General features: G+C 66.3%; 1 protein-coding gene across 1 annotated transcript; it reads left to right on the plus strand.

Annotated features, from left to right (window-relative positions):
- Positions 1–864: 864 nt before the first annotated feature.
- LOC104562006 (laminin subunit beta-1-like) lies at positions 865–15301 on the plus strand. Its single transcript, XM_062008709.1, is given in 37 exon segments — positions 865–956; positions 1663–1833; positions 2541–2590; positions 3113–3288; positions 3393–3516; positions 3612–3685; positions 3765–3953; positions 4032–4095; positions 4172–4377; positions 4459–4579; positions 4971–5159; positions 5282–5461; positions 6009–6121; positions 6252–6331; positions 6580–6736; positions 6904–7056; positions 7165–7323; positions 7400–7521; positions 7723–7843; positions 8310–8420; positions 8422–8497; positions 8870–9013; positions 9404–9635; positions 10127–10290; positions 10378–10602; positions 10977–11191; positions 11278–11374; positions 11825–12203; positions 12287–12471; positions 12546–12775; positions 12869–13072; positions 13482–13626; positions 13712–13919; positions 14012–14153; positions 14467–14643; positions 14731–14887; positions 15045–15301. Coding segments are annotated over 35 exon segments (5484 nt in total). The 5' UTR covers positions 865–956; positions 1663–1833; positions 2541–2559; the 3' UTR covers positions 15179–15301.
- Positions 15302–15513: the final 212 nt, after the last annotated feature.

The following is a 15513-nucleotide window of genomic DNA, read 5'->3' on the forward strand; positions in this document are numbered from 1 at the left end:
GCCTCACTGGGCACAGCTCTGCCCTTCCTTCTGTGGAGAGCAGGGCCATGAGGACCTGGCAGGGCTCTATCCACAGCATCCCTCACCCCTCTGAGACGTGTGGGGCCAGCCTGAACTGCGGCTGAGTGGCCCTAGGGACGCTGGTTTTGGCACTGCAGTGGCCAGCAGCCCAGGGAGCTGCTGCTTTGTCTGCCCACGACCTTGCTCACCGGCGGGCGGCCAGAGCACGGCCTTGGCGTGGAGAGAACGTTGCTCCTCTTCCTTCCTTTGGCCTCGGCTAATAAAAACCACCATCCCCATGTGGCAGCGAGGTCTCTGTCGAGCCCAGCCCCAGCACACAACCGTGCTCCCCACACAGCGCCAGGGCTGCCGGCTCAGCACCCAGCCGAGCCACTCCAAAGGATCTCGGACGGCGCTGGCAACGCAGGGTGAGTAGGGCCCTGGCTCAGGGCACGGTGGTGCCTGCGGTGCCAGCGCAGAGGTGGGAGCGGGATCCGTCCGTCACGGGTGCCAGGGAAGCACAGGCGGCTGCCCTGGGGCTCCTGTACTGCTGCTGGAGACGTGCCCTGAGTAGGCACAGGCGGGCCCGCGGTGCAGGGCAAGTCCCGGCCGTGCTGCCTGTCTCAGCAGCCACACGTGCCGCACCGCCAGACGTGACAGCCTTGCGGGGATGCTGTGCCAGCTCCCGGCCAGCCTGGGCGCTGGGCACCACCGTACCATGCGTGGGCCACCACCAGCTTGTACCTGGCCTCTGCCTCACCTTGGCTGAAGCTCACTGCAGGCAGGTCCCTCCCCTCGCCTGGCACAGCTGCCGGAGGAGGAGACAGGCGCTGGCCGCCCTCCTCCAGGAACAGAAGCTGAGCCCAGCCCGAGCCCAGCGGGGCCCAGCTGGGCAACTCTGCAGCCCACCTGGGCCACCAGCCACCTACTTGGTGTCCCAGACCCCGCCGGCACAGGTAAGAGTCTGCGTGCTGGCAGGGAGCCCTGGGGCATGGCGCAGCCCTGGGGCACAGCACAGCCCGTGGCACACGGCACAGCCTCGGGGCTCAGGCCGGACACCGGCACAGGGCAGCACAGAAGGCAACGGCTGTGGAGTTCTCTGGGAGGAAGGGGCTGTGCTCCCCCTGCTGCGGTGCTGTTCCCAGGCCTGATATGTGCTGGACTTTGCCCCAGGAGCCGTGGCAGCGGGGAGGGCTGGGTTCTTCGGGACAAACGTGCCCAGCCGGCGGCATCACAGCCGTACCCCGGTGAGCTGCCGGCAGGGCAGACACCGTCCATGGCTCCAGCCCGCAGCTGGGCTATGCCAGTGCCTCCGCTGTGTGCCGTTCTCTGCTGGGCTGAAAGCGGTGCCATGGCCCGCCTGCAGCCATGCTGGCTGGTTCCCGGGCTGTCGGGTGCCCGTGCTGCCCAGGGCGCCTGGCTGCGAGCGGCACAGGCACGTTCCTGCCGCGCCGTGCCGGGAGCCCGGGGAACACGGTGCCGCCAGCCCGTGAGACGGCCTTTTGTTGGCCGGTGGGGCCCACCATGGCAGCCGGGAGCCGGGGCGTGCCCGGGCTGCCGACGCCTGGCCAGCCTGGCCTCTGCGGGCGGGCGACGGGGGCCTCCAGGCAGAAGGAATCGGCAGTGACATTCCCGTAGCCTGGAGACCGCCGTCCCTTTCAGCCGACAGCCCATTTGAATAAGAATCGTGCACGGGAAAGGGGGGCCGCAGCCGCCACCATCCCATCGCCGCCCTCGCCCTGGCTCATTTCTGCGCGCCCAGCCCGGGGGGCAGCGGGTCCTGCGACGCCCTCGCCCCTGGCCTTGGCCTCGCCGAACGCCGCAGGACACCAGGTACAGGGGGCTGCTGGGGCTCGGGGACCCACACGCTGGCACGCGGCTCCACGCGCTGCCTTCGAGCGGGGCCAGTGCCGGGGCAGAGTCGTGGCCCCCGCCACCACCCCGAGCGCCCCTGCCCCGGGCTGGCTCCCATTCAGGGACGGGAAAGATGTGTTTGGGCAGCACCGGGGCCAGGCTTTGATCCAGCGGTTGCGAGGGTGGGAGCGGGGAACGAAGGAAGCACAAAGGCAGCTCCAGCCTAAATTTAACAGTGGGACCCCAGCCAGAAGCAGAGACGCCCTTGCCTGGCCGGCTCCGGCGCTCCTGGCTCCCCTGGCTCCCCTCCCTGGCTGGCCCTGCTTCGGCACTGGGACCCTCCAGGGACACCAGTGACACTGGACAGGGTGGATCCTTCCCAAGCAGGGCAGGATGGGGCAAGGCACGGCCCATGCAGGGCTGGGGGTGCGGGTTATGGCTGTGTGCCCGGGTCTGTGTGCCGCAGCCCCTCAGGACCGTGCAGGGCTGGGGCACAGCCATGAGAGTGGGCACTGGGTGCCACTCCAGGGGAATTTGGGACTCAATACCCTTGCTGACCCTGCTTCCCCGAGGTGCACCCTGGGGTGCATGGCTGTGCTGGGGCTCGGAGAGGCCAGGCCTCAGCCACCCCATGCCCCATGTCGTACCCTGCGCTCTGCCTCAGTGACATCTCCATATCCCCCCAGACAGAGCCAGCGGCTGCCCATGGACCTCCTGGCACTTGCTCTCCTCCTGGGTAAGCGCTGGCCTCAGTGGTGGGTCACTGTGTGTGGCTGGGCACCCGGTGTACCCACAGTGCTGGAGCCTGCACTGGTCCTGGGACTCCAGCCTGCGTGGCAGAGGCAGTGTTGGTGGTGATGCTCCCTGGCTGGCAGCAGCCAGGGCCTGACCACCACAAATCCCAGTGGGAATGTGGGCTGCAGAGCCCTGGTGGGATTAGCAAGCGCCTGACCTGGCTCCCGCCTCCCCCAGCACTGCTCCCCCAGGAGCACTGGCAGCCCAGCCCCCTGCTCACCCCCACTGCCTGCCCAGCACTGCTCCCTGCCCCCCGGTCACGAGTCCCCGGTGCTGCTGCCAGCACCTTTCCGGGTCATGGAGCTTTGTGCTGCATCAGTGGGTCGGGATGCCGGGCCAGGGTGGGATGGGATGGCTGGGGGTGGGGTGGGGTGGATGCCAAGCGGCTCTCTGGGATGCATGAGTGGGGAATACTGGGGTGTCCCGCTGCATCCCCCAGCCCATGCCCTGACGCTCTCTGCAGTGAAGGTGCCAGTGGTGGGGGGCTGGCAGGAGCCTGACTCGAGCCAGGGCTGTGCCCGCGGCAGCTGCTACCCAGCCACCGGGAACTTGCTGGTGGGGCGAGCCCCCCGCCTGAGTGCCACCTCCACCTGCGGCCTTTCTGGGCCCCAGGAGTACTGCATCGTCAGCCACCTCCAGGTGAGCCCACCCAGCCCTAGCACAGGCCTGGCATGGCCCTGGCATGGCCAGTACTGGCACAGCCTCCAGCTGCCTGTCGCTGATGATGCTGCTCCCCGGCACAGGACTCAGAGAAATGCTTCACGTGTGACTCACGGGACCCATCCCTGCCCGAGAGCCACCGCATCGAGAACGTCATCTACCTGAGCGGCCCCCACGGGCAGCGGACATGGTGGCAGTCAGAGAACGGTGAGGCTGTGGTAGCAACGGGGTTGCCCCCATGTACACATCCCTCAGAGCTACATAGCCGCTGGACCTCAGCCTTCCCTTCGCTGTCCCCCCAGGCGTGGAGCACGTCAGCATCCGCCTGGACCTGGAGGGCGAGTTCCACTTCACCCACCTCATCATGAAGTTTAAGGTGGGATGGGATGGGACGGGCCGGGATGGACCCATGGGGGCTGTGGGGGCGGCCCCCATCCCAGCTGGGTGTCCCGCAGACCTTCCGCCCTGCAGCCATGCTGGTGGAGCGCTCGGCTGACTTTGGGCGCAGCTGGAAAGTCTACCGCTACTTCGCCTACGACTGCGCCAAGCTCTTCCCTGGCATCCCCAGCCAGCCCTCGGGGCTGGTGAATGAGGTGCTGTGTGACCAGCGCTACTCTGAGATCGAGCCCTCCAGCCATGGCGAGGTGTGTGGGGCTGCAGTGGTGTGGAGGGGGGCGGGAGGCCAGGGGGGACTGGGCTCACCCATCTTTTCTTCCTCTTAGGTCATCTTCAAGGTGCTGGATCCCTCCATCCCCGTGGCAGATCCCTACAGCCCCAACATCCAGGGTGCGTGGCCAGGGGTGCCAGGGCTGTTATGCCGGTGGATGGCAGGGTGGGTGCTGATGGTGTCACCCCCTGCCAGACCTGCTGCGTGTCACCAACCTGCGGGTGAACCTCACCAAGCTTCACACGCTGGGGGACAACCTGCTGGACTCCCGAAGGGAGGTGCTGCACAAGTACTACTATGCCGTGGATGAGCTGGTGCTGCGTGGAAGCTGCTTCTGCCATGGCCACGCTGCCCACTGCGCCCCAGCACCCGGTGCCCCATCGTCCTCTGTCCCTGGCATGGTGAGGCGCTTGCAGCCAGCAGCATGACACGGTGCCCTGTGGCACGCAGAGGCTGTGCTCAGCTGGGTGCTCCCTCCCCAGATCCATGGGCGCTGCGTCTGTGAGCACCACACGCAGGGGTTGAACTGCGAGCGCTGCCAGGACTTCTACCAGGACCTGCCCTGGCGCCCGGCTGAGGGCTCCAGGACCAACGCCTGTCGCCGTGAGTACCCCATGCTGGCACCACACGGTGCCTGGGGACTTGGGGTCCCTCCCGATGGGATGGGGGAATGGCAGTTCTGCACATTGTGTGTGGGGATTTTGGCATCCTGGGGGCTGTGACTCGGGTCTGGGGGTCGAGAGTCCTGAGTACGATGCTTTGGGGTTAAGGGTGCTGCATGTGGGTCTGGATTTGGGGGGAATGGAGTGCCACAGTCTGCAGTTTGCAGGGTTTGGGATGCGGGTGCTGCCTGCTGCAGTGTGGGGCTTGGGACTCTGCCTGTGGGGCTTGAGGGGTTGGGGTTGAGGGGTCCTATAGGCTAGGTTTTATCCCTGGGGGTGCTGCGTGCCAGGATCAGGGTGCCACATGCCCTGCCACGCTGCCATCCCCACAGGCTGTGACTGCAACGAGCACTCGCAGCGGTGCCACTTCGACATGGCTGTTTTCCTGGCCACGGGGAACGCCAGCGGGTCCGTGTGTGATGGCTGCCAGCACAACACCATGGGCCGCCGCTGCCACCTCTGCAAGCCCTTCTACTACCGGCACCCCCGCTCGGACATCCGTGCCCCCACCGCCTGTGCCCGTGAGTGCCCCAGGGCTGCAGCCACATGGCTCACCCTGACCCCGCAGCTCCTGGTGCCATCAGCCCCAGGGCCCCTGGTGATGGCAGCGCCAGCTCCCCGTGGTCACTCTCTCTCTTGGCAGCGTGCGACTGTGACCCAGCGGGTTCCCTGGATGGAGGCGCCTGTGACGGGCACACAGACGTGGCCCTGGGCATGATTGCGGGGCAGTGCCGCTGCAAGGAGAACGTGGCTGGACCCCGCTGCGACCGCTGCCGGCATGGCGCCTACGGCCTCAGCCACGGCGACCCACAGGGCTGCCAGCGTGAGCTGGGGCCCAGGGATGGGCGTGGGAGGATGCGGGATGGAGGGATGGAGATGGAAGGATATGCGATAGAAGATTGAGGATGAAGAGATTGTGATGGAGTGATGTGAGATGGAAGGGTGAGGAGGGATGGAGGGATGGAGCTCGACAAGCAGGGGACCATAGAATCATAGAATCATTTTGGTTGGAGAAGACCTTTAAGAACATCAAGTCCGACCACTAACCTCACACTGCCAAGCCCATCACTAACCCATGGCCCTCAACACGTCATCCACGCATCTTTTAAACATCTCCAGGGATGGTTCCTATGTTTAACAACCCTCTCAGTGAAAAAGTCCTTCCTAATCTGCAACTCAAACCTCCCTGGTGCAACTTGAGGGATGGGAGGAGTATGGGATGGAGAGATGTAGAGGCAGGAGCGGGGACAGAGAGATGGGTATGGAAGAGGTGAATGCTGGAAGGGCATGGGATGGGCAGGGAGAGCCATGAAGCCCATGGGCTGCGGTGGCATGGGGCAGCCCCTCACATGTGCATGTGTGTGGGGCAGCGTGTAGGTGTGACCCGCGGGGCACCGTGGCGGGCAGCTCCCCCTGCGACCCCATCAGCGGGGACTGCTACTGCAAACGCTTCGTGGCCGGGCGCTCCTGCAGCCAGTGCGTGGTGAGTACCCCAGCCTGCCCCACAGCCTGCCCCACGCCGTGCTCTGCGGCACTGACTCCTCAGCTCCATGCCACCCTCCAGGGCTGGGCTGTCTCCACACCTGCCTCACGCTCCTCCCCTCTCACTGCAGCCCGAGTTCTGGGGCCTGAGCTACGACTTGGGGGGCTGCCGGCCCTGCGCCTGCGACTTCGGGGGAGCCTACAGCAACCGGTGGGGCCCGGCGGAGCACCTGGGGGGGCACGGCTGTGGGAGTGGGAGTGGGGACAGGGCTGGGGACAAGCGTGGGAGGAGGAGGGATGGGGACAGGGCTGGGGAGAGAGAAGGGGCTGGGATGGAGGGAGGGAGAGAGGGATCTCCACTACCAGAGATGGAGAGATAGGGACAGGGGCAGAAGGAGGCATGGGTGAGGACAGAGCCAGACAGAAGGACAGATGGAGGAACAGGACGGTCACCCTCAGGTGCTCCATGGAGGATGGGGCTTGTCCCTGCCGTCCCCACCTCATGGGGCGGCAGTGTGACCAGGTACAGCCCGGCTTCTTCTGCGCCCCCCTCGACTACTACACCTATGAGGGTGAGCAGGCCACCGGCCACGGCCACAGCCACCCCCAGCTCCCGGTGAGTCTCCTGCGCCCCGAGCCCGGGCTTGTGCATGGCTGTCACTGTGCATCATGCTCCATGCACGGCTGTCACCATGCATGGCTGTCCCCCTCTCCTACATGTGGCTGTCCCTGTGCCCCGTGCATGGCAGTCCCCGTGCATGGCCCCTGACCCGCTCCCCGCAGGGTGCCGTGCGGGCAGAGGTGCCCCAGGACTGCCTGGAGTACATCCCTGGGGAGCCAGGGGGGCGGAAGGGCCGCCCACGGCGCCAGCGCAGCTTCCCCCGCGCCCCGCAGCCCCGCGGCCCCTCACGCCGTGGCCGCCAGCAGCCCCCCAAGGTGAGCCCGGGGGTGGGATGGGGCATGGCATGGTGCTGCAGCGGGGGAGGCAGCCCAGGGGGCAGAGCCTGGGGCTCTGAAGCCAAGCTGTGCCGGTGCCCTGCCCAGCCGGACGTGGAGGAGGTGCTGCGGGATGGCGCCGCGCACATGGTGACGTGGACAGGCTCAGGGTTCGCCCGGGTGCGGGACGGGGCTGGCCTGACCTTCCGTGTGGACAACGTGCCCTACCCCATGGACTACGAGCTGCTGCTGCGCTACGAGCCTGAGGTGAGTGTGGCCACAGCCACGGCCACGGCGTGTGTGGCAGAGCCCAGCCCTGACACCACCTCACTTCTTGCCGCAGTCAGCCGAGGACTGGGAGGCCGTGGTCAGTGTCAGCTCCCGGGCACTGCCCACCAGCCCCCGCTGCGGGAACCTGCTGCCCTCTGAGCAGATGTACCGTGAGAGCCTGCCCCACAGCCAGAGGTGGGATGCGATGGGGCTGGGGGCAGAGGGGGCATGGGGCAGGGACAAGGACAGCCCTGCCTCACTCCCAGAACTGAGGGATGGGAGTGGGATGGAAATGGGGGCACGCAGGCGAGGGATGGGGCTCACAAGGGTGGTTGGGTTCTGCTGCCGACCCTGTGTCCCTGTTGTGCCTGTGCCCCGATGCCTGCCCCTGCACAGGTATGTGCTGCTGTCTCGGCCCTTCTGCTTTGAGCCCAGCACCCCCTATGAGGTGACCGTGCGGCTTCAGCGGGCTGGTGTCACCCAGCGCCACCCCGGTGCCTTCATCCTCATCGACTCGGTGAGAGGGAATTGCTGGGCCCCACAGCTGAGGCTTGGCAGAGGGGGATGATGGGCAGTGCTCTGTCTGGGGCTACACGTGGGGTGGGGATGGGGAAAGGGATGGGAATGGGGAAGGGGATGGGGGTGAGAGAAGAGATGGGGAAGCAGATAGGGATTGGGAAGAAGATGAGGTGAGGATGGAGAAGTGTATATCAGTAGTGCTGGGCATGTTGATGAGTTGGTGTTGGCCTTGGGAGTGTCAACAGAGACAGGGATAAGAAAGCCCTTGGAGATGGCAATGACGGGAGTATCAATGGAGCTGGGGATCCTGATGAGGCTGAAGCAGTCGAGCCCTGAGCAGGGTTGGGGCTGCTCCGGGGCTGATGGATCTGACCCAGGAGCAGGGTCCATGTCCCATGGCAGTGGGTGGCTGTGTCCCACTCAGCCCCATCTCCTGTCTCTTTCTCTCCCACTGCCCCATGCAGTTGGTGCTGCTGCCGCGGGTGACTGAGCTGCCGGGCTTCCACGGGCCCGAGGCGACGGGGCGCCGGGAGGAGCTGGAGCGGTACCGGTGCCTAGAGGTGTTTCACATGGCCCCCCCCGCACCCCCTGGCCCAGGCCTGTGCCCGCATGGTCTGCAGCGTCTCGGCCCTGCTGCACGGCGGGGCACTGCGTGAGTGTGGCGTGGCCAGGGCAGCGGGCAGGCGTCAGCCCTGTGTGGGGCCATGGGGTGGGATGGGGCTGTGTCCTGGCAGCATGGGGAGGGTGCCCAGGGCAGTGGGCTGGGATGGGGCTGTGTCCTGGCAGCATGGGGAGGGTGCCCAGGGCAGGGGGCTGGGATGAGGCTGTGTCCTGGCAGCGTGGGGAGGGTGCCCAGGGCAGGGGGCTGGGATGAGGCTGTGTCCTGGCAGCATGGGGAGGGTGCCCAGGGCAGGGGGCTGGGATGGGGCTGTGTCCTGGCAGGGCAGGCAGGGGAGTGGTTGCTGAGGTATGGGCAGGGTGTGGGCAGGGCTGCCCTGACCCCCGCTGGTCCCGCTGCCCACAGCCTGCCAGTGCGACCCGCAGGGCTCCCGCAGCAGCGAGTGCCAGGTGCAGGGAGGGCAGTGTGAGTGCAAGCCCCACGTCCTGGGCCGGCGATGCGACCACTGTGCGCCCGGCAGCTATGGCTTCGGGCCCCTGGGCTGCAGCCGTAAGTAGCGGGATCTGCCTGGCCCTGTCCCGCCCATCTCTCTTGTCCTTCCAGCCCTCAGAGCTCTGTTTGCTGCCCATCTGCCTGTTCACTCATCAGTGTGTACATCTGTCCATTTCAGCCCTCCTGTTCTGCAGCCTGTGGGTTGGGTCCCAGACGTGTCTCCCTCCATCCCCCCTCCCCACCCTCTGCTCCTGCCTGCCGTGTCATTGCCCTGCCTTGCCCTCACCTGCTCATCCACCCATCTATCTGCCCACCTGGGTGTCCGTGAGCCCTCTTGTGCCATGGCCTATGGGTTGGGCATACGCTGGGTGCTGGTCCCCCATCTGCCTGTCTGCCTGTCTGTCTGTCTGTCCCCGTGTGCCTGACCTGAGTCATGCCGTCCCACAGCCTGCGCCTGCTCCCCGGAGGGCTCAGTGTCACAACTGTGCCATGTGGTGAGCGGGCAGTGCCGGTGCCAGCCTGGCGCTGTGGGCCGCCAGTGTGACCAGTGCCAGCCGGGCCACTGGGGCTTCCCTGCGTGCCAACCCTGCCAGTGCAACGGGCACAGCGAGGACTGCGACCCGCAGACGGGCACGTGCCTGCGCTGCCGTGGCCACACCGCCGGCCGCCACTGCGAGAGGTCAGCCTGCGCCGAGGATGGGGAGCGGGCAGCGTGGCGTAGCCTGGCATGGGATGGGTACAGCCAGATGGGGTGAAGTGGATACAATGGGATGGTGGGATGGGATGAATATGATGGAAGGGGATGATATGGGATGAGATGGGAAGGGATCGATATGATGGGATGGGATAAGATTGGATGGAATATGGGGATGGAATATAAAGGGGGGGGATAGGATGAGATGGGATGGATGTGATGGGATGGGATAGGAAAGGACAGGAGAGGATGGGATAGGATAGGATAGGATAGGATAGGATAGGATAGGATAGGATAGGATGGGATGGATACAATGACATGGGATCTGGTAGGATGAGATGCGGTGGTGAGGTAAGATATGGTGAAGTTTAAGTTGGATGGGATAGTAGGATGTCATGACATGGATGAGATGGGATGGTAGGATGAGATATGATGGATGGGATAGACTCTGGGACACTCACTCCTCATCTTTGCAGGTGCCAGGATGGTTACTACGGGGACCCAGTGCTGGGCTCGGGGCAGCAGTGCCGGCCCTGCCCCTGCCCCGGCTACCCTGGCACAAGGCACTACCACGGGAGCGCCTGCCATGCTGACAAGGAGACTCACCACATCATCTGCCTGTGTGCACCCGGATATGCTGGTGAGGGCCGGCGCAGCTGCTGTGCAGTGAGGTTCCCCTGCACTGGGGCTGCAAGAGCTCAGCACCCACAGCACCCTCTTCCTGCAGGGCCCCGCTGTGACCGCTGCTCCCCCGGCTACTTCGGGGCACCAGAGACAGAGGGAGGTGCGTGCCGGCCCTGCCAGTGCAACAACAACATCGACACCAGCGACCCGGGGGCCTGCGACCCCCGCACGGGGCACTGCCTGCGCTGCCTGTACCACACCGCCGGGCCCCGCTGCGCACACTGCCAGCCCGGCTACTACGGCAATGCCCTGCAGCGCAGCTGCCGGCGTGAGCGGGGCGGGGGGCTGGACGAGGGCTTGCGGATGGGACAGGGGTTGATGCAAGGGCTTGGGATGGGGGTGAGGCTTGGGTCTGCATTGCAGGGAGGGAGGCTTGGGGTGGGCAGGTTTTAGGAGTGTCTGGTGGGCTTGGGGCTGAATGGAATGAGAGCCAAGTGAAGTTTGGAGCTGTTGCAGGGCGATGGGGCTGGGCAGAGGACAGGGATCAGGGTCAGGGAGGAGTGTTATGAGCAGGGGTGTTGAGGCTGTGTATGGGTTTGGGGCCAGACAGGGATTTTAAGGTGCTGGGACCTAGTGCCAGGAAGGCATCGCCTGGGCAGGGGGCACAGACTGAGCTCCACGTGGCTGCCCACCCGCCCACAGGCTGCAGCTGTGACCCACGGGGAACTGTGGCCTCATACTGCACCACCGGCATCTGTGCCTGCGATGGCAGCACCGGCGCCTGCGCCTGCCGGCCCAACGTGGTGGGCAAGAGCTGCGACCACTGTGCACCCCACTTCTGGAGCCTGGGGGGTGCGGGGGGCTGTGAGCCCTGTGGCTGCCACCCCACTCACGCCCTGCACCCCGCCTGCAACGTGGTGAGTCCCCCTGGCACGCTGGCACAGCCCCACTGCCCCCCAGCATGTGGTGAGGCGCCCAGCTGAGCACGCTGCTCTTGCCACAGGTGACGGGGCAGTGCCAGTGCCGGCCCGGCTTCGGTGGCCGTGTCTGTTCCCAGTGCCAGGAGCATCACTGGGGAGACCCTGAGAGGGAATGCCAAGGTGAGAGCATTTCCCAGGAACCGGGGGTCTGGGGACATGGGATGTGAGGGGACCCTGAGGTCATAGTGGGGCTCTGGGGATGTGGCGGGTCCTGGGAACATGGTGGGACCCTGAGGATGTGGTACTGGACTTTGAATATGGGAACAGTGGGACACTGGGGACACAGGGGACATCCCTGAGACATGGGTGAGATCACGGGGACATGATGGGACCCTTCAGACAGGGGGAACCCTGGACCTGTAGTAGGATGCTGGGGACATGGCAGGACCCTGAGGCCATGGGGGACACAATGGGATGCTGGTGACATGGAAGACTCCAGAGATATGTTGGGTCTTTGGAGTCACAGGGACACCAGAGTGGCACTCTGGAGCGGGACACTGGGGACATGGTGGCACTCTAGGGACACAGGGGTCCCTGGGAAGGCTGGGACACTGTTGCTTGTTTCCTCAGCCTGTGACTGTGAGCCGCTGGGCGCCGAGAGCCCACAGTGCGAGCAGAGCAGCGGGCAGTGCCGGTGCCGGCCGGGCTTCGGGGGGCTGCGCTGTGACCGCTGCCAGCGTGGCTACCAGGAGGCCTTCCCGCGCTGCTCGCCCTGCCACCCCTGCTTCAGGCGCTGGGACCCGGCCCTGGGCGGGCTGCGGGACGGGCTGCGGCGCCTGGGCACGCAGGTGCGGGCGCTGCGGGAGGGGGGGGCCATGCTCCCCCTCAGCCCCCGTCGCCTACGGGAGCTGGAGGCAACCCTGGGGCGTGTGGAGCAGCTGCTGGGAGAGCGGGACAGCCCCGGCGGCCCCCTCCTCGACGGGCTGCCCAGGCGGCTGGATGGCACCAGGCAAGTGTGTGTGGTGGGCTGGGGTCAGGGAGGACACCCCTCTGTTGTCAGACGAAACGGCTTGAGACTCCTCTTCCGAAAAGGATGGAGCTGGACGACTTCTGGAAACAACTTCAGGATCTGGAGGAACATCTGGATCAGCTGGCACAGGCAGATGTGCGGCAGCACAACCAGTTAGCCAGGCTGAGCCGCCAGCTGGGGGATCTCAACCGAACCACCTCCCACCTCCAAACCCTCCTCAGCACCGTAGCAGCGGCCGGATTTGGCGGTAAGAGCATCCAGTGAGGCCTGGGGGGTTCGGTGGCAACCATCCCGGGCAAACCCCGACGCTGGCACCCGCAGAGTCTTACCGCAGCATCCTGGCGTCGGTGGGGGACTCGCGGGAGGCGGAGGCGGCGGCCAAGGGCGCGGTGGGCGAGCTGAGCGGGGCCGAGGCAGCGCGGCGGGCAGCCGAGCGGGCACTGCGGCAGCGTGGCGATGCCTTCCGCCGGGGCGCGGCTGCCGCGAGGAAATCCTTACGGGAGGCGCAGAAGCGAGTGATGGGCCTCAGCATTGCTGGGATCAATGAGAAGGTGAGAGCGGGAGTGGCAACTAGGAGCATGGAGGGAGATCCCTGCGCCAGGGCAGCTCCGAGGTCTCCTCCCATGTGGTGTTATCTCCACCAGATCTGTGGCGTGCCCGGGGACCAGAGCTGTGAGCAAGCACCCTGTGGAGGGGCTTTGTGCCGGGACAGCGCAGGGACACGGCACTGTGGTGGCCTGGGCTGTGAGGGGGCACTGCCCGTTTCTGCTCAAGCCCTGAGCAGCGCCCGTAATGCCTCACAGCAGCTGGAGGTGGCACTGGGGCATCTGGGTGTCGTGGCACAGAAGGTAGGGGTGCTCCATGGTGCTTTTTGGGGTCCCCTTATGTCCCTTTTGCATGGTCCACTCATGCTCTTTTCATGTCCCTTTGTACATCCTGCTTGTGCCCTTGCTATGCCCATAAGCGTGTTACTCCCTTATGTCTTTCTTTTGCCCCTTCATAGATGTCCCTTGGGCCACTCATGTGCCCCCTTGGGCCACTGCTGCACTCTCTTGCACACTTCTTTATGTACCCCTGCACACCCCTCCCATATACCCTGTGGCACATCCCCTCACATCCCCTTGCATCCCCCCTGTGCCCCTCATTAAACCCCCCTGGATGTTCCCACCTCGTCCCCATCTTGTCCCATCTCTGCCCAACCCCGTGCCCCATCCCCGGGGCCACCCTGTGCCCCCTGCTCAGCGCCATGCCCCGCAGACGCAGGAGGTGCAGGAGCTGGCACGGGGGGCGCGGAGCCGGGCGGAGGAGGCGCTGGGTCGCTCGCAGGCTGCCCGCAGCCGCGCCGAGAAGGCAACAGCTCAGCTGCGGGACTTCATCCGCCGGATCAAGGCCTTCCTGGCAGGTACCACCGGCACAGGGTGGGCACACGGGCATGACAGGGCTCAGTGTGCTCAGCCTGAGCCCACCTCACTCCTGTGTCTCCGCAGAGGAAGGAGCCGACCCAGGCAGCATCGAGCTGGTGGCTCGGCAGGTGCTGAACATCTCCCTGCCCAGCAGCCCCAGCCGGATCCAGGAGCTGCTGCAGGAGATGCAGGAGAGCATCGGGCAGCTGGAGGGGGTGGACGTGGTGCTCAACAGCACGGCACAAGGGCTGACTGCGGCACAGGGGCTGCTGGTGCAGGGACGGGATGCCAGGTGAGCAGTGAGGGGATAGGCCACGGTGGGCAGCAGCAGGGGGGTCTGTCTCCCAGTGCTGGTAGGGACTGGAGCTGCCCATGCCATCACAGGGAGCGAGCAGAGGGCGTGAGGGATGAGCTGGCAGGGACACAGCGGGCGCTGGAGATGGCACGGGCACAGGTGACAGTGGCGGGCAGTGCCCTGCGCAGTGCCAGGGACGCCATTCGGATGGCCGAGGGCAGATCCAAGGAGGTGAGTGGCACCGGGCCTGCTGGCACTCTGAGGCTGGAGACTGGGGCTAATGCTGCTGGCAGGGCTGGGCAGTGGGGATGCACTATGGACATGCTGGGGGCAACGGGGACGGTGCCGTGGGGGCACTGGGAGTAGTGGGGTGGGTGATGTGGAGTAAGGCTGCTGCCACGAGCACGCCAAGAGCAGTGAGGCTGATGCCAGGGGATCTGGATGATGCAGAGTGGGTGCCATGGGTTTGCCAAGGCAACGGGGCTGGTGCCGTGGGTGCGGTGGTTGCCGTGCCTGCCGGTAGCCGGTGCCCGTACCCGCCCAGGCGGAGCGCAGGCTGCAGGCACTGGAGGGGAAGGAGCTGCGGGCACAGCGGCGGCTGCAGGAGCTGGCACAGCGCGTCGCAGTCCTGCAGGAGCGAGGCCAGGATGCCCGCCGCATGGCCCAGCAAGCCAGGGACGGGGCGCAGCGTGCCACTGCCACCTCAGGGATGCTCAGCCAGGTGAGCTGTGGCCCGAGGGGGTGCACACACCAAGGGGGTACAGGCTGTTGGGGAGGGCTCAGCCTTGCCATGCCGTTGTGCCTCCAGGACCTGGCGCAGGTGACGCAGCGCTACATGGTGCTGAAGGGCCGGGTGAGCGGGCTGGCAGGGGTGTCCGGAGGAGCCCTGCAGCGCGTGATGCGGCTGACTGCCGAGGCCCGGGACCTCCTGGACAAGGCCAGCAGCAGCAAGACAAAGCTGGAAGGTGAGGGGGAAGCGTGTGGTGGAGGGTGTTCCTCACCATCCCAGCCCCAGTCAGTGCCTTCCTCCCAGTGCACAGCTCCTGTCCCCGTGGGCATGTCCTGCCCAAGGGCTGGTGACCTGGTGAGGGGCTGGACCCTGACCGTGCCCTGGTCTTGCAGATCTGGAGCGGCACTTTGGGGAAAACGAGCAGAAGATAGCAGCGAAGGCAATGCGACTGCAGGTATTGGAGCAGCAGGTCTGGGGGCTGCTGGAGGAGATCCGGGAGAGGGCCAACGCGTATGCCACCTGCTAGGGACCGGCGGCGGGTCCTGCCCCGCAGCCTCCCCGCCCCCAGACTCCGCAGCCCGGGGGTCCCGTCCCCTCCGCGAGCCCTTGTAGCGCGGGGGCGCCTGTAAATAAAGTGCTGAGCAGCGGCTGCCTGTGTCCGGTGCCTGTCTACCTCCTGCCGCCCTCCTGCCTTCTCCCGTCTAGCCTGCCCCTTCTCCTGGAGCCGCCGTCCGGCCGCTCCCCGCTCCGGCCGGGATCCGCCCCGCGCTTTCCGCGCAGCCCCGAGCGCTGCGCCCGCCGCCCAGCTCGGAGGGGAGGCGGGGGGGCGGGAGGGAGCGGACGAGACGGGAACGGGAACCG

This window comes from Colius striatus, chromosome 15 (assembly GCF_028858725.1).
Source record: "Colius striatus isolate bColStr4 chromosome 15, bColStr4.1.hap1, whole genome shotgun sequence".
NCBI lineage: Eukaryota > Metazoa > Chordata > Aves > Coliiformes > Coliidae > Colius > Colius striatus.